This window comes from Orycteropus afer, unplaced genomic scaffold (genome assembly GCF_000298275.1).
Source record: "Orycteropus afer afer isolate SDZICR_OR568_19922 unplaced genomic scaffold, OryAfe1.0 scaffold00036, whole genome shotgun sequence".
NCBI lineage: Eukaryota > Metazoa > Chordata > Mammalia > Tubulidentata > Orycteropodidae > Orycteropus > Orycteropus afer.
Window position 1 is genome coordinate 5386768 of NW_006921623.1, and position 19115 is coordinate 5405882.

At 40.6% G+C, this 19115-nt stretch overlaps 1 protein-coding gene across 1 annotated transcript in view; it reads left to right on the plus strand.

The window, feature by feature from the left end:
• Positions 1 to 5293: 5293 nt before the first annotated feature.
• BUD13 (BUD13 homolog) overlaps positions 5294 to 19115 on the plus strand; it is a 51727-nt gene continuing 37905 nt past the window's right edge. The window contains exons 1-7 of the mRNA XM_007936506.1: positions 5294 to 5436; positions 7271 to 7364; positions 10586 to 10670; positions 13978 to 14589; positions 16080 to 16390; positions 18327 to 18432; positions 18786 to 18924. Of these exons, the coding sequence (XP_007934697.1) occupies positions 5294 to 5436; positions 7271 to 7364; positions 10586 to 10670; positions 13978 to 14589; positions 16080 to 16390; positions 18327 to 18432; positions 18786 to 18924 (1490 nt within the window). The remainder of the gene's footprint in view (positions 5437 to 7270; positions 7365 to 10585; positions 10671 to 13977; positions 14590 to 16079; positions 16391 to 18326; positions 18433 to 18785; positions 18925 to 19115) is intronic.

Below are 19115 nucleotides of genomic sequence, written 5' to 3' on the forward strand. Positions count from 1 at the left end.
GCTCTATGAATTGATTAGCTTTGTTCTTATTTTTAAAAAATTTTTTTTACATACCTCTCCCCACCCTTTACAGGAAAGTGGCAGTGTTTCTAACTCTGAAAGGGAACAAACCAGTGCCACTTAGTCTGTGTGTTTATTTCAGAGTTTAGAAAGCCCTTTAGTATTGGCATCTCTACAGTTTCCTGGTCTGTAAAATGGGGATAATAATGGTACTTTCTTTGTAGGGGCTTTTAAGAATTAAGTGAGTTAAAAATTGTGAAGTGCCTTTTATTTGTATTTTCATTAATCCTCACAAAAATTCTGAGGTGTCTCCATTTTTGCTTTAAATCCTTTCTGAGGAAAGGTAGCTATAAATAAACAAAATTATCCCCATTTTACAGGTGAGGAAACAGCTTCAGAGAGGTTAGAGAGCTTCCCAAAGGAAGTAAAAATTTAAGAGGCAGGCTTCAAACCCAAGCCAGCCTGAGTGAAACACAACCTCAATATTCTGAGCTCAAGTCGATAATCACTTTTTTTTCCCTCTTCATTAAATGCAATTGCAGAGTGAAAGCAAAGCTCAGGTCATGCCCCCAGACATGCATTCTGCTGACTCTGCCTAACTGCCCTGTGAGGATTGGGATGCATCTGAGGTTGCGTCTTGACAGGCTAAGTTGAGGACTGGGTAGAATGGGTAGTGGTAGAAGTGAAGAAGCCAGAAATTTTCAGGAGATGGGGCCCAAGAGGACTAAAATGGTTATGTTCACTTGACCAGAAATGTGAGCCTTTCCAAATGCCTGCTGACATAAAGATGGAGGCAGAGCTATAGAGTTCAGTTTGAGATACACGAAACTGGACTAGAAATCAAGGCAGGGTTCCATATGGGGGACCATGAGGGCCTCCAGCTAGTAATGCCCTAATTTCTCAGTCCAGTGTCAGAGATTCAGTTCGCTTTCCTTTCTGGACTGATGTGGCAACTACTCAAGTGACCCAGTGGTTAAAAGTTCATACTTTAGAGCAGTGATCTTCAAGAAATACAACCAGAATGCTCTTTAGAAGTGAGGATGGCAAGACTTCTGCTCGCTTACTTTGGACACATCATCAGGAAAGATGGACATTGTGTTTGGTAAAGTAGAAGGTTGGTGAAAATGAAGGAAACTCTTAGTGAGAGGAACTGACACAATAGTCCAACAATGGACTCAAAGGCACCAGTGATCATGAATACGGCACAGGGCTGGGCACCATTTCATTCTGTTGCACTTAAGGTCACCATTAGTCAGACAGGATTTGTTGGCAACTAACAACAACCAAGAATTTTTTGAACATGTATCCCAATTTTTGTGTATCTAAAGCATAACAACACGTGCCATGTTACCTAACAACACAGAACACCGTAAAGGATAACAATGCCTACTCAACTAATATACTTTAAAACAATGACAGAAATTTACCTTATTTATGATTAGATAAAAAGAAAATACCAAGTCTAATATTTTACTTGTAAAAGTTTAGATTACCAAAAAAAAAGTTTGGATCACCTTTTTTACTCTACTTTGCTGATCTCTGCTCCTATGTGGCTTGGATTTGAATCTGGTCTTTGCCACCTTTTTTTTAGCTGTGTGGTATTGGGCAACTTCCTTAACCTCTCCAAGCTTCCATTTCCTCCTCTGTAAAATAAGGATAATAAACAGAATGGTTGTGAGGATTAAATGAAATAATTTGAGTAAGGCTCTTAACACCTCTATGATGATACTCTCCTTTCCCACCAGCATTTGATCTCCATAGCTTTCCTCCTCTGCTGTGCTGAAAATAGGTCCAGGTCTTTTTCATTGGAAAGATTTTGCACAATTTCAACAGATAGCTAGGTGTTACCAATGATTCAATGTGGAGAAGTTACATGGATTTTAGAAACCTCCATATGTTTCATAGGAATTACACTGGACCTAGGAGTTCGTTTGTCCCCTGTTTTGATGGAAAAACAAGGCTTTAGGAATTGGTGGAATACCAATTGAGATGTTTCAACACATAGATGCAACACTGGAAGTACTCACTCATTCCATGCTAAGAAATTTGGAAGGTAGCTACTTGCCCAGTTGATTGGAAGAGATCCATATTTATGCCCATTCCAAAGAAAGGTGATCCAATAGAATGCAGAAATTATCAAACAATATCATTAGTATCCCATGCAAGTAAAATTTTGCCAAAGATAATTGTGAAAGATGGTTTCAGCAGCACATCAACAGGAATTGCCAAAAATTGAAGACAGACTCAGAAGAAGCCATGGAGTGAGGGGTACCATTGCTGATGACAGATGGATCTTGGCTGAAAGCAAAGAATACCAGAGAGATGTTTATCTGTGTTTTATTGACTATGCAAAGGCATTTGACTGTGGATCATAACAAATGGATAATAATTCAAAGAAGGAAATTCCAGAACACTTAATTGTGCTCATGTGAAACCTATACATAGACCAAGAGGCAGTAATTCAGACAGAACGGGATACTGTGTGGTTTAAAATCAGGAAAGGTGTGTGTCAGGGTTGTATCCTTTCACCATACTTAGTCTGTATGCTGAGCATACAGAAGCTGGGCTATATGAAGACTAGAGATTCAGGACTGGAGAAAGACTCATTAAAAACCTGAGATATGCAGCTGACGTAACTTGTGCTGAAAGTAAAGAGGACTTGAAGCACTAACGAAGATCAAAAACTACAGCTGTTAGTATGGATTACACTTCAACATAAAAATCCTCAAAACTGGATCATTAAGCAATATCATGATAAATGGAGAAAAGATTGAAGTCAAAGATTTCATTTTGGATCCACAACACCCGTGGAAGCAGCAGTCAAAAAATCAAACAATATACTGCTTTGGATAAATCTGCAAAAGATCCTTTTAAAGTGTTGAAAAGCAAAGATGTCACATTCAGGACACAAGCCATGGTATTTTCAATTGCCTCATATGCACGCGAAAGCTGAACAATGAATAAGGAAGACCAAAGAAAAATTGGTATCTTGAATTATGGTGCTGAGAATATTGAATGGACTGGCAGAAGAAAAAATCTGTTTTGAAAGTACATCATCCTTAAAAGTAAGGATGATGAGATTTTGTCTCACATACTTTAGTCATGTCATCATGAGGGACCAGTCCCTGGAGAAGGACGTCATGCTTGGTATAGGGTCTTGCCCCATCAATGAGATGTATTGACATATGGCTATGACACTGGGCTCAAACATTGCAATGACTGTGAGGATGGCACAGGATTGAGCAGTGCTTCATTCTGTTGTACATGGGGTTGCTATGAGTTGAAACTGACTAAATAGTCACCTAACAACAACTAGGAGCGCCTGGGTGGTGCAAAGGTTAAGCAGTAGATTACTAGCGGGAAGGTTGGTGGTGAACCCACCCTAAGTGCCCCAGGGGACAGGCCTGGCGATCTGCTTACAAAAAGGTCACAGCCTTGAAAACTGGAGCAGTTTTACTCTGCACACATAGGGTTGCTGCAGCGTAGTTGTGTGTCAACTTGGCTGGGCCTGGTTTTGAGTGACTGGGCAGCTGGAAGTAGTTACTCTCCATTATGAGACTGGTAATCAACTCCATGGTAGAATCTACTGGAGCAGCTAAGTAGCTGACTTAAGGATGTAGTCTGCTTCTAGTATGTAAGATAGCTTTGAAAAAGGTCTCTGAGCTTTTTGGCACACCTGAATTCCTGCATTTGGCCGAGTCTTCATCTCAGTGGCCTGCCATGTTGTATACCTATCTTGGGGGCCATTAATGGACTTCAATTAGTGGCTTATTGTGTTGTTTGATAATCTTGGGACTGTGCTATTTTACTTGTTGACCTTGGTTTGTCAGCCCAAGCAGCCAGCGGCCCAGCAGCTGCCTGAGTTAAGAGATGCCTCCAGCTTCAGTGGGCTGAGAGCAAGAGGCAGAGCTGAAGCCCAAGGTCGAGGGTTTTTCACCCAGCCCCTAGAGCTGGCGTTTTGAACTCAGACTTCTAGCCTCCTAAACTGTAAGAGAAGAAATCCGTGTTTGTTCAAGCCATCTACCTGTGGTATTTTTCTGTTAGAGCACACTTTTGTTGTTGTTATGTGCTGTCCAGTCAACCCGACTCGTAGCAACCCCTCTCTGGGTTTCCGAGGTGGTATCACAACAGAAGTAGATTGCCCAACCTTCCTTCCGGGGAGTGACTGGTGGGTTTGAATCGCCAAGTGCCTTAGGCACTACCTACCAGGGCTCCTTCCTTGGCACTAAGTAACCAAAATAGTTGCCGTGAGTTGGAATCAGCTCAACTAACAACATACTGGGTCTGAAGTTCTTGATTGGTACCTGCAAGCTTGTTAGAACAAATTTCTCCCCACCTAAAGATATTTATAATACTAATATTTTGACTTATCAAAACCAAATCCACTGCTAGGGAGTTCTGACTCAGTAGGGTTTCCAAGACTGTAGATCTTTGCAGAAGCAAATTGCATCTTTTCCCTTAGAGCAGCTGGTGGATATGAATGGCCCGCATATTGGTTAGCAGCAGAATGCCTTACCACAGGGCCACAAGAGTTCCTACTAATAAAAATAACTATTCTATATTTGTAACTATGTGGCAGACACTGTTCTAAGCATTTACACTGTAACATCTCAGACTTAATTACCCTCATTAATACTATCATTATCCCCGGTTTGTGAAATAACTCGCCTATTTTTCCAACTAAGAAGTTATGGAGCCAGGATTCAAACTTAAATACACTAACTCCAGAGCGTGTACGTTAACCACTACACTATGGAGCTCTGGTAGCATAGTGCCTAAGGCATTTGACTGCTAACCAGAAGGCTGGTGGTTCAAACCCACCATCAAACCCACCAGCCACTCCTGGGAAGGAAGGTTGGGCAATCTACTTCCGTAGTGATACCACCTAGGAAACCCAAGGAGGGGTTGCTATGATCGGTCGGACTCCATGGCAAATAACAACATGGTGCTTTTGAAATTGCTGGGGGCAGGGTCCTGGTTGGGTTGTGTTGTAGCCTCAAAACTAGAACTGCGCTTGCTGCTTAGTTTTGTGAATAGACGCAGCTTGAGGAACAGGCATAGAAGCAACGCGATTGCGTCCTCACACGCAGGTAGAGTGGACCCTGTAAGCGTCCACACTTTTCGTTAGTCTCCACGTGCATCACCCAAGGAGCTTTTACCGCTCAGCCTGAGCTGTTCCAAACACTCCGCCAATTTCCGGTTCTGGCCACACCTCTTCAAGTCATTGCCATCCATTTCGCGTTCCAGAAGTTTGTCCTCAACGCCGAGCCGTCTCCCCGCCCGCGCCGCTGCAATGGCGGCAGCTCCGCCGCTCTCCAAGGCCGAGTATCTGAAGCGTTACCTGTCTGGGGCAGATGCTGGTGTCGATGGGGGCCCCGAATCCGGTCGCAAGCGTCGCAAAAAGCGGCCCAAGCTTGGCGGGACCGGAGGCAAGGGGTGAGTAGGTACCAGCGGGGTCGGGACCTGTGGCGGATCACGGTCCCTCTAATCTTCTCTCCGTTCTCCCGCACCTAGCTCTTCCTTCTCTCCTTGCCAGGCCAGGATCCCTCCCCTCTGTCTGCTCATCCAACTCCTGCTTGAGCTCAGGGCCCTGACTTGCTGTGGCTACACCACTTTACTCTTCGCGTTACTGAGCGGCATCTTCTCTTGGTTAAGCTATGCTTTAACTTCGATTACTCTTTTGCCGACCTCTCTGTAGTGAATGAATATTGTTCCCTGAGAATGATGGAGCTAATTTCGTGCCTTGGTGCTTGGATTTTTAGAGTTCAGAACCTGCCTGTGAGGTTTCTCGAGTCCCAAAGACTCCGATCCTGAGTTTGAGACCCCTGGTCACTACTGCTAATACTACTACTAATAATAGCAACTGGCATCTACACACTTCTTACATTGTACCAGGCACTGTTCTAGGTACTTGCATGTGAACTTGCTTAAGCTTAACAACACTTCTATGAACAATGACTACAAAGTAGTTACAACAATAACAATAGTTATTGTTCGTATCACCATTTTATGAGCAAACTTTTGTAGCCCTGTGAAATGTAAGTGTTTCAAGGAACTAAACCATTTTCTTTCTTGGTTTGATTCTTGACTTTCCCTTGTTTTCTACTTTCCTGCCCCTCTTGCTTGGGTGTATTCTTTGGACCCAGTACGATGTAGTGAAAGTAGCTTAGCTTTGGAGAAACATTTTGTGGAGTTTGACTCTTACCTGTAGAGCCTTATGTATAGGCTGTGTGGCCTTGGGCAAGGTATTTATTCTTTTTTGAGTCTCAGTTCCCTTATCTTGAAAATGGGAACAACAGTACTTCTTGTATTAAATAGTTGTTGTGATTTTAAAGTATTAGTTTCCACATAGTCACTTCCTACTCATGGCGACCCACCCACGTGTGTCACAATAGAACTGTGCTATATAGGGTTTTCAAAGGCTGGTTTTTCAGACGCAAATCCCCAGGCATTTGTTCCAAGGCTTCTCTGGGTAGACTCTGGGAACTTGGATTTCCAACCTTTCAGTTAGCAGCTGAGCACATTGACTGTAATACATCCTTCTGTTGTTTGGTTAGAAATGATACATAAAGTGTCTCTGACCTTACAGATAATAACTATTAACATGATGAAGTTATTGTTATTTGGTACCATCCATTAGTTCATCCATGTAACAAATACTTAACAAATATTAACATGATGAAGTTATTGTTATTGGTACCATCCATTAGTTCATCCATGTAACAAATACTTAATTGAACTTCTGTGCTAGTTACTGCAGGGTGTTGAGGTTGCCTCTTTGGACAAGAAAGACATAATCCCTGTGCTGATGGAACTTACAGTTTAATGGAGATACAGGCCTTAAACAACTATTTACACAACTAATTGATCAATTTCCTTTGTGATAAATTCAGTGAAAGTACTCATGAATGTGTAACAGGGATTCTTAGTCCTAGGGGAGAGGGGCAATCAAGGAAGGTATGCCTAAGGAGGTTATATTTATGTGGGGACCTGAAGAGTGAGTAAGTTTTCTGTTGATGAGTGAGAGAAGAGCAGGTCAGGCAGAGGGAACTGTGTATTTGAAAACTGGTGTAAGAAATATGCCTTATTTTAGGCACCAGTGAGGTAGTGAACTGAGGGGGCAGCAGTGTGAAATGAAGTTGGCCGTATAGGCAAGGACTGGATCATGCAGGATCTTGTAGGATTTTGAACTTTATTCTTAAATTCAATGGATAAGTGTTCTTGGGGTGTTATCCAAGAATGATTTTTCTCTTTTCTTTTTCACATTTAGAATGCGGATCGTGGATGATGATGTGAGCTGGACAGCCATCTCCACCACTAAAGTGGAAAAGGAGGAAGAAGAAGATGATGGAGATTTGCCCGTGGTATGTATCTTTTGGGGCTATCAGGATTTTGAAATGATATGAGCCTCTTAATCTCTACTCCTGCTGCAGGGTAGATTTTTATGGGGAAAGTTGAAAACGGAGAAGAAATGGCATTTTCCACAGGGCTGTTTAAAATAGTTGCCAAAGAGGCAGGGAGACTGCATCTTCTGACCTCCTCTAACTCCACAAGAGGAAGACAGAATCACCGTCAGTAGCCCAAGGGCTATTCCTGCAAGGCCAGACATGCTGCCTCCCTCTAGCCCTTTCATCAACTGTTCCTCCCACAATACCCACCACCTCTTTGCTGGGTTCAGTAATTCACTGCAGTGACCACACAGAACTCACAAATTATGGGGTTTATTAGGGAAGCAACAGGCTACAAGTCAAGTTCAAAAATGCACTCAGTCTCTTGCAGCCAGCCGTCTCACTAAGCAGCCTGTAGTGTTTCTCTCAGCAATGGGTGTCTTTCGCATCGCTCTCTCAGCAGCTTGTGTCTCTCGCATCTGTCTCTCAGCAGTGCATGTCTCTCAGGAGCATATTTCTCTCAGCAGCACATCTTTTCTCAGCAGCAGTCAGAGAGACTCCTTCTGCCTCTAGGAGGGCTCTTTTTGAGCCTGGCAGAGTGGCCAAACTAACCAGTCCCAACATTAGAATTCTATACACCTGAGAGAAAACTTTTCCCAGAAGATTGCTTTGCCACTCTGAAGAGAAATACCCCAGGTGGATAACTTTAACAATCAAGAGCTACTCAGTTGTTCATGGCATATTCTACCATAGAATTTACAAAGACTTATGGCTAGAAAAGCCATACCATGTAATTTACTACACCACAGTAGTATTCTTTGGCATATGCCTCTACACTGACTTTCCTGTTTGTGGAGGGCCCCATCAGCCTTGAAATGGGAACCAATCACAGAGAAAGGCAGGATATCCTCAACATCAGTGGTAGAATCATAAATAGAGTTAGTGACAGTGCAATTTGCTGGAATCCAGCTTCTGACAATGTTCAGGTTCAATTATAGGGAACTTTTAATTTGCTTCCATGAGTTGGAATTGACTTGATGGCAACTGACAACAGCAGCAACATTCAGTGATTCAACTGAGCTTTAAAACTGTGTACACTGTAGTACACTTGCTTAAGTACTCGAGGTGTGTAGATTAGGGTTCATACCCTAGAATGGGGACTGATTTTTTTTTCATTGCAGTGAAGATACACACAAAAAATTTTAATCAATTCAACACTTTCTCCATGCACAATTCAGTGACATAGACTATACTCTTCATGTTATACAACCTCCATTACTACCTTTTTTTCTAATTATTTCACCACCATAAACATAAACTCAATGGCCCTTAGCAAAAAATTCCCACTTTTCTCCTCCCTTCCACCTCTGGTAATCACTAATAATAATCTTTGGTTTCTATATAGTTGCTTATTTCATATAAATGAGGTCATACAGTATTTGTCTTTTTGTGGCTGACTTATTTTGCTAAGCATAACGTTTTCAAGATATGTCATGTATCAGGATTTTGTTTCTTTTTATAGCTGAGTAATACTCCATTGTGTATATATACCACATCTTGGTCATTCATTCATCTGTTGATGGACAGTTTGGTTGTTTTTACCTTTTGGCTATTGTGGAAAGTGCTGCAGTGACATTGGCGTACAGTTTCTGTTTGTGTTCCTGTTTTCTTGTTCTTTGAGTATATACCTGGGATTGGGATTGCTGGATCATACGGTAATGATAGTTACAGAGTAGCAACTATGTGCAAGGCACCATGTTCTGTGCTTTACTTACATTATCTCACTCAATTCTCACAATAGCAAAGAAAGGCTCCCTACTACTGATGAAATCTGTAAGTAAGAGAAGTTAACTTTTTTTCTACCACAAGCCAGTAAGTGGCAGGAGTGGATTTCAAAGCCAGATCATAATTACTCTGTACTTCCTCACCTCTTCTCCCAAGGTCCTACCATTCTTCGTGTAACCTAGCTTTGAGATCTCTTATTGGGCGTTGGATATACAGGGTGTCAAGCAAGATTAATTGAGATCTACAGTCCCCGCTCTGCTGCTTAATATCTGTGTAGTCTTTGGCAAGTTACTTAACTCTGTCTGAGCCTCCATTTCCTCATTTATGAAAATGAGGTTCAAAGGATTGCTGTGAGGACTAAATGAAATAATTCATATAAGCTTAGCATGGTGCTTGATACATGGTAAATGCTCAGTAAATTGTGCCTATTAGTTATTCCTATTATTATAATTATTTTGTCATTATTGTTGGTGGTTGTGGTAGTGGTCTTGCCATAACAAAAATGACTTCAATGATGAAGATATGTTCTGACTGCTGGAGAGGGCAGTGGGGCTAAAACTTCCCTTATTTAGGTTTTTGGGCAATCAAAAACAAAAGACAATATTATAAAGGCATTGACTCGAAGGCAGTGAGTTTTTTTTTTTTTTTTACTTGAAGTTATTCCACCAGTCATCTTTGAAAGTCTTATCATGTGAAAAGAGGATCAGTTGAATCAGAGGTCAGAACTAAGATCAATGGAAAGAAGTTACAAGAAGGTAGATATTGGCCCAGTAAAATTAGGAATTTTCTAGGCAAAAATGTCCAAAAATGCCATGTTAGATGAGTTCCCTGCCAGTGAGAGTCTTCAGGGAGGAATTGAGTAGATGATCATTTATCAAGGATACTGTGGAGAAATTTCCAGATTTGTTGGGGAGTTTGAACGATGTGAAATATGATTTTACATCTTAATGATTCTATGATTTCTTTTAGTTTGATTCAAGAAAACCTGTTAATGTTATTGCCTATAGCAGGAAAGTGTTTATAAGGAGCCCAGAGAACTTGGTTAGTGACAGGAATGACAGGAAGCCAACCTGTGCTTTTACTCTGAATGTAAAAGGAGAGATCAGGAAGATGGAAGGTTTTAGCTTACAAGTGGTTGTGTACCTGGCAGGTTAAAAAAGGTTTGTAATGAAAGAAATTAACCTTTAGAAGGAAATTGATTAGATCTGTAAGTAAGCCAGCCCAGTGACAATCAGATATTTATGGAGCAAACATCAATGAGAACCACTACATGTTTCTTCGTGACTGCTTTGAGTGTGTGTGAGCCATGTTTATTCGGAATGGGAATGGTCATAGCTTTGGGTTCCTGAGACAGTAGTGCTCGTTGGCTGGATCCTGTGCATTTTCTTAGTATAGTGTCCTCACTCCCACAGGTAGCTGAGTTTGTGGATGAGCGCCCAGAAGAGGTAAAGCAGATGGAGGCCTTTCGTTCCAGTGCCAAGTGGAAGCTTTTGGGAGGTGAGTTCCAACATTAGGATAAATTTAAATTTCCCAGTTATGGGGGAAATTTTTTTTGGGGGGGGTACACTTCTCAGGGGACTGCATAGTTTGTTTATAGTGTATCGTTGTGCCTGAAAAATTTTGTGGGGAAAAAGAATTTAAGACCTTAGTGGTAGTAGGACACGGGAACTGAGAGACCAGGTATCCCTCTTTCTCTTATATTTCAGCACCTAGTCCTCTTTGGCCCCAAATAAGGGAACATTTAGCATACAGGCAGGACTTTGGGAGATGTTTACACAAATCAGAGGAACCGAGTGTGTAGGGTTTGCAACCTCTCTTAGAATGAATGAATGGGTCAAGGACCAATATTCTCTGTCCTTTTAATTTGTATTAATAAATCTTTTTCTCTTCTTCCTTTAAATATTGGATTTTAAGTGCACTACTTCCACTTTTGCATTCTCCACCTCGTCCTTAGGCTTATAATTCAACCCTCTTCTCCTTTTTTGAATCCTTAGGAATTGATTAAAAGTCATTTGTTTGCCACATCTGTGTCCTCTACTGGATTGTAATTTTGAGGTCATAAACCTTGTCTTATTTGCTTTGATATTTCCTCTGCCTAGCACCAAGTTTTTGTTGTTGTTGTTGTTATGTGCCATCGAGTTTGGTAAATCATCACTTGAGGCTTTTTCAAAAATGTGATAGGTATCATCTACCTACTGTGGGACCAGAACTAAGAAATACTTAGTCCTGGTGAATCATAGTCATTCAGGCTCTGTGTGGCCAGTGGAAGCTTACTGTTTGTTTGCTTTCTCACCACCTATATTTCTTCCTTTAAGATACCTAGGTGGCGCAAACAGTTTGTGCTCTACTCTTAACCTAAAGGTTGCAGTTTGAACCCACCCAGAGGCACCATGGAAGAAAGGCCTGGTGATCTACTTCCATAAAAAGATTATAGCCAAGAAAACCTTAGGGAGCTCAGTTCTGTTCTGTCACCCATGGGGCTACCAAGAGTCAGAATCGACTAGATGGCAAGGAGTTTGGTATATTGCTTTATTTATTTCTTTTTATACAAGGATCCTGCTTCTTGGTAGTTGATTAGCTCCATTTTACCCTTGGTGCTTATTCACACATGGAGGGTGAAAGAATTAACTCCTAAACAGGATTTCTCTTTCTGTAGAGTACTCTGTGCTAGTAGGTTAACTATTATACAATTCTAAATAGAAAAAAAATGCATAAGAAAAGTGACAGTTGATTATAGGTTAGTAATCACCACCTCAGTTGATTTTCAGTAAATTATTATGCATCTTTATGAATGAAAGTGTCATTATTAGAGTTCTTTTATCAGAATCTTTTTTAATTGATTATGTTCTGCTTTATCCTGAAGTTGTAAATGCAGTTTTTCCATAATCGCTATTCTAGGACTCTTTGAATCTTCACACCTAGGAAGTGATACACAGATACATACACACATTCATATACATACATATGTTATATGCACACACATATATAATCCTTTTTTCTTTGCTTCATTCTCATTGCCCTGTTCCCATTTGTGACTGGAAGTACTCCATTTATCTCTTTAACTTCCTTTTTTACAAATATGTAATTTATCAGCCTCAGGGATTAGGTTTATTGTCAATTCTCCCGTAGATATCAGTATTTTTCTGTAGGGTGGATTCTAATCAGATAGGCCTATTTTCCAAGGTGAAGATGTTGACTTGGTTTATTCATCCTTTCAACATTTATTCTTTGGGTCCTACCCAACTTCTTTTTTTTTTTTTTTTCTGAGTTATAGAGCTCAGTGGCAAGAATTAGAGGAGAAGAAGAACTGTATTTTGGAAATATCCCAGGTTGCTATAAACATTTCATTTTATTATGCCTTTAAAAATTCTGGGTCTCAAAATCTTTCCTCAATTAGACATTTTTTAGGGTTGCACTTGGACTCTGGAGTCAAACAAATCTGATTTGGTTTATTCACTCCAGCACTTAGTAGCAGTGTGACTTTGGCAGATTATTAAATCTTTCTGACTGTCAGTTTCCTCGTGTATAAAATGAGGGTAATAATATGTATCTCCTAATCTTCTTGTGAGGTTTAAATGAGATAATCTATATAAAGCACAGGGCATGTAGCAGGTGATCAATAAATGCTTAATCTTTTTATTTTTTCTCCCTTTCTGCTGAACTTTTTTTTTTCCCCCTCTGAGAAGTGACATGAATTAAATATTAACAGCATTTCACTTTGATCTGGCATAAAACAAACCAAACTCATTGCCATCAAGTCGATTTCAACTCATAGCAACCTCCTTTGTGTTTCTGAGGTGGTAAATCTTTATGCAAGTAGATTGCCTAGTCTTCCTTCTGTAGAGTGGCTGGTGGGTTTGAACCGTCAACCTTCTGGTTAGCAGTCAAATGCCTTAGGCACTACACCACCAGAGCTCCTTCGATCTGGCATAAATTTACTCAGTTTGTCTGTTGAAAGATTGTTGTTGTTGTTATGTGCCATCGAGTCGGCCCCGACTCATAGCGACCCCTCCTTAGGTTTCCGAGGCAGTATCACTACGGAAGTAGGATTGCCCAACCTTCCTTCTGAGGAGTGGCTGGTGGGTTTGAACTGCCAGCCTTCTGGTTAGCAGTCAAGTGCCTTAGGCACTATGCTACCAACTGAAAATTATGTAGGCTAAGTATCAGCAGGAGCCAGTAACTTGAACTCTCTGAATAAATAATATTTTAGAAAGAACATTGGATTGGGAGTTAGAAGACTTGGGTTCTAGCTTGTCTCTTCATCTTAGTAGCTGTGTGACCTCAGATAAGAAATCACTCATCTCCTCAGAGACTTATTTTCCTGTCTATAAAACAGATACCTACCCTGCTTAGGAGTTCTGGTGGTGTAGTGCCTAAGGCATTTGACCGCTAACCAGAAGGCTGGTGGTTCAAACCCACCAGCCACTCCTCGGAAGGAAGATTAGGCAATCTACTTCCTTAGAGATACCACCTTGGAAACCCAAGGAAGGGTTGCTGTGAGTTGGATCCGACTTGACGGCAGTGAGTTTGGTTTTTTAGTTTTTATCCTGCTTACCTTACAGGGTATAATAAGAAAAATGAATTTAAAATGCTTTGCAAACTTCTGACTTGATAGACAAAAGGGATTATTCTTAAGATGATTATAAGGGCTGGTTTGTTGCCACTAAGCAAAAGACCTGGGCAGGTATTTTGGGCTTTCTGAGTAACTTGGAGATGTATGCTGCTGGGGGATCTTTTGAAGCATTGGGTACCAGGGGTGAACAGAGCATCTGTGGGACTCTGACTCTTTGCTATTTGTGTTTAGGCCACATTGAAGACATAGCTTCACATAGACATTTCTGTCACGACTCCCCGGATTCATCTCCGCCTTGGAGGTTTCGTCATGACTCCCCGGATTCATCTCCCCCCAGGAGGGTCCGTCATGACTCCCCAGATCTGTCTCCCCCCAGGAGGGCCCGTCATGACTCACCGGATTCATCTCCTCCAAGAAGGATCCGTCATGACTCCCCAGATTCTTCACCACCCAGGAGAGTCCGTCACGATTCCCCAGATCCTTCTCCGCCCAGGAAGCCTCATCGTAATTCTTCAGGTGTATCTCCCAGGAGAGCTCGTCATGACTCACCAGATCCTTCTCCTAAGAGGGCCCATCATGATTCTTCAGATACAACTTCCTCCAGAAGGGCTCGCCATGATTCCCCCAAATTGTCTGCTAATGTCCCTCATTCACTACCCAGAACCAAAAGCAGTAAAGCCCCAGAAAAAGCCTCTAGCAAGCCTTCGCCACATTGGAGGAAGCCAGGACCTTCTCATTCATCACTCCCAAAGAACAGCAAATACGAATATGCCTCAGACCTCTCTCCTCCACGAAAAAAGGAAGCAAAATCTCATTTTAAAGATAAGCATCGTGATTCTAAAGGTGAGCATGACTTATTCCTTCAGAGCATTTTTTTTTGGACCCTTTACTTAGGTATCTAAGATCACTAGAAATGAGAATGGAGTTTCTTTGGAGAAGTTTGAAAAACTGTAGGGAAAGAGTGAGAGATTAGGCTTAGAAATAAAAATTACAGGGTCAGGGAGGAAAGTTTTCCATATCCTTTTATTTATTCTCCCCACCCCATATAAAATTGCTCCACGTTTGTTGCAGAAATTTTTGAATGTACTGAAAGGTATAAAGAAGTAGAGAAAAGGTCACTCATACAAAATTGTGTTGTTCATAGCTAATCACTGTTAGTGTTGTAGCCAATGTCCTTTTAGTCTTTTTTTCTTACTTGTTTTTGTAGTTGAGTTTTGACTATGGATTAAATACATACTGCATGTATAATCTTGCCTGGTTTTTTCACTTATCTCTTCCATGTCATAAAAAACTCTTTGTTAATAAGATTTTTAATTATAGACAATGCAGTATGTACATTTGCTTAGCCATTTTCCTGATGTTGCATACTTTAGATTGTTTCTGAATTTTTGCTGTTGTAATGCTCTAATGAACATCGTTGTACATAAACCATTGTCCTCATTTTGGATTACTACTTTATCTACTTCTAAATAGATTTCCTAGAAATTTAAATACTTCTAGATAGGTTTCCTAGAAAATTCAGTAGAAGTTGATTTTCTCAATCAGAGTTTCAAATGCATGCATATTTTCAAAATTGTCGATAAGTTGTTGCCAGATTGCTTCTTGGGAGGTAATTTCTGATGTTTTATATCTAGAAGTTTGTTTACTCCATTTTTTGTCCCTAGGTACTACTTTAGTTTTTAAATTAAAATACATTGTTATCTTTTAAATGAACCCTGGTGATGCAGAGGTTAAGGAGCTTGGCTGCTAATCAGAAGGTCAGAGGTTCAAACCTACTAGTCACTCTATAGGAGAAAGGTGTAACAGTTACTTCCATAAAGATGATAGCCTTGGAAGCCCTATGGGGCAGTTGTTCTCTGTTGTGTATGGTCACTATGAGTTAGAATCAACTTGATGGCTGTGGGTTTGGTTTGGGAGCTCTATGGGGCAGTTCTTCTCTGTCGTAAACGGTCACGATGAGTTAGAATTGACTTGACGGCAGTAGGTTTGGTTAAGATTTGGATTATCTTCTAGTGAGAAGGCATCAAAATGTATTTTAGGTATTTTTAACTTTTACCATACCTTTGAGAGCTGAGTGTACATTGTTTTGCCCATTCTTTGGTTGTGGTGGATATAACATAGGTGAGTATGTTGAGATCTCACCCACTACTCGCAGTCAGTAGTCACTTGGATTTTAAAAGTTGTGTTTGACTTTACTTTTCTCTGACACACTTGTGTTGAGGTTAATGATAGTTTATCACAGGAGGACTAAGTGGACTTAGGAGAACTAGCTTGGTAAGTTTTTTTTTTAGATTCCACTAAGGGGATTAAAGAATTTATTCCTCTATTTCTAGGCTCTTCTCCCAGCCATAGAAAATGCCATTTAAGCTCTTCACCAAGGAGACATCAGAGCCAGACCTTGGATTCTTCTTCCTACCCGAGTGACAGCCGGAAAGCCTCTGATTCAGATCTTTCTCCTCCACGGCATAAACCTAGACAAAGTTTGGGGCACCAGGACTCTGCTTCAGATCTGTCACCTCCACGGAGTAGAACTAGACACCGGAGCTCGGATTCTGACCTCTCTCCACCAAGAAGGACACAGAGGACCAAATCTTCTGATTCTGATCTGTCTCCACCTCGAAGGAGTCAGCCTCCTGGAAAGAAGGTGGGGATTTTCGGGAGCTGGATCCTTCTTGTAGAGTGACTCAACTCTAGCTCTGTCAGGTTCCAGAGATACAAGCCAGAGGGCATGGGAGTAGCTCTTGGCAGTGTAGTATATCTAGTTGAAAGGATCACAGAGCTTGCTCTTTCTTTCTGAAGGCAAGACTGGCAGTAACATGGCCCAAGTGGACTTGCAAATGCCAGCTGTCTATGTAGTTTCTGCCTTGATATCCGCTTAGTTCCACAAACCTAATTTTAATAGATCTAGAAAAACAGCTTTTCTTAATGAATAAACTGAGGGACATGGTTGGCAAAGTGGGGTTATGTGCATAAACCTTGTGTCAAATTATCAGAAATTCAAATCCTAATTCTACCACTTAAATCTATATGATTTGAGCAATATATTTAATATCTGTAAGCCTCAATTTGCTCATCTGTAAAATAGGGATAGTAGTAGCACATAACAACAACAACAGCAACAAGAAGTAGCTACTTTGGGAGCTCTTGTGCATAATGTCTAGGGCACTTAACTGCTAACCAGAAGGCTGGCGGTTCAAACCCGCCAGCCACTCCTCGAAAGGAAGATGGGACAATCTACTTCCATAGTGATACCACCTCAGAAACCCAAGGAGGGGCCGCTATGAGTCGGGTCCGACTAGATGGCACATAACAGCAACAACAACAACAGTAGCTACTTCATAAGGTTATTGTGATAATTAAATGAGTTGGTGTAAGTAAAATTTCTACTGAAGGGCATGGAACAAAGTAAGCAGTCAGTCAGTGTTAGCAGTTTATAATTATTATGAGATTATAATTACTGAGTTGGACTGGAGGTCTTTGTATCCAGAACTTAAAGAGTGGCACTGAAAATATAAAATTGCCTTTTAGGAATCTTGTCTTCTGGGAAGCCAGTGTTTTGTTTGTTTTTGCTTTAAATCTATGATAAAGCCTGAATTAGCAAAAAGAAAAAAGGAAAAAAAAGTCTGCACGAATTCTGGGTAATTGTGTTACAATAACTCTGGGGCTACTAAAGGAATCTTATTCCAGTGAATTGGTTAAGAAACAGAATGATACAGCCTGTGGTATGAATATTAGTGGACTTATCAGATACAGTCTCCTCTGTAGCCCAAGTTGGCCTGGCAGGGCAGACCAGCCTGTCTCTAGCCCAGGAAGGAGGATTCTTCTCTTTTGGAGAACAGTGGGGTCTCGGTTTCAGCTGTACCCCTGACATTTTATGTATCTGAGTAGTTCATGAGACACTGAATATTAATTAAAGTTAGTACGTTACTTAAGGCTATCAGGATATGCTGTACAGTTCATTTGTGGGTTGTTTTGCTGTCTTGATATAAAGTGGAGATTAGTAAGAAGTTTGTATCTGGTCATATCTTCTGTTATTATCCTAAAAGATATCCATATTTAAAGATCTGAGGTTTGCTAGAATTTCTGGGTTTTAAATTGAATATTTTATCAGTGTGGGTTTGTATTGGAGGGTGTAAAACTTGATACAGGTTTCTGATCAGGTGACATGAGAATGAATCTTCATGTATGCAGTTTATATGCTGAAAAGTCAGACATACAGGTGCTTAGCACTCCTTGAGGACTCCTTTTAACATCTTGTTGATTTCTGTTTATATATACTTTTTTTTTTTAAATTGTGAAAATATGCACAACAAAATATTTGCCATTTCAACAGTTTCTACATGTATAATACAGTGACGTTGTCTACTCTTAAACTTGATAGTACTATTAATCTTCCATGAAATTCTATTTCATTTCTTCTATTTTGCAAATTCTGTAGTCAGTAAGGGGATTATAAAGCCAGAGTTTGTGTTTTGGTTATTGGTGATTATCAGGCAAAAATGCAGCTGTCTTTATATACCTGTAAAGACTACTGTCTCATTGTCTCATTAATGTTGAATGCTGCCATTTTCATTGAATAGGCTGCACATATGTTTTCTGGGGCCAAAACTGGGTTGGTGTTAACTGATATACAGCGAGAGCAGCAGGAACTCAAGAAACGGGACCAAGAAACTATGGAGTTTGAAGGTAAAAATCTGAACGTGCAGAGACCAATGTAGACTCATGTAGCTGTTATTTTCTTAATGTAGCGTAATGTGCCTGACATTTTAAACTTTTGATTACTGTCTGATTTTAGCTCTGGTTTTATGCAGTACTTTAACTTCTCAGTGGTTTTAAGTGGCTTTTTTGTTTCTTGAAAAATGTCGGTTCTCAGGACCATTGCCAATATGCACTTACAAATTAATAGGAGCTACTTGTGGTCTGGCTGAAAATTTTCCTAGCCAGCATCAGAATTCAAAGTGGTTGATTTCATCTAATGATATTATTATTTCTGATTTTAATACTGGTATTTATCTTAAAAAGTACAATTTTCTTTGTAGCTGAATTCCAATATGCTGAAACCGTATTTCGAGATAAGTCTGGTCGTAAGAGGAACTTGAAACTGGAACGTTTAGAGCAAAGGAGAAAAGCCGAGAAGGACACACAGAGAGATGAGCTGTATGCGCAGTGGGGGAAAGGGTAAGAGAACCATTGATAGAGAAAGGAAGATGACAGTCACTGCAGCAGGGCATTTCTTTGCTCTCTGACCAGACACTTCAGTGTTTTGCCTGGTATCAGGAATAGGAATTTCAGTGTGCTGCATCTCCTTCCACACATCAGGTTGGTAGTCTCCACATTTTACCACTTTCGATATTTGGCTTCCCAAGACT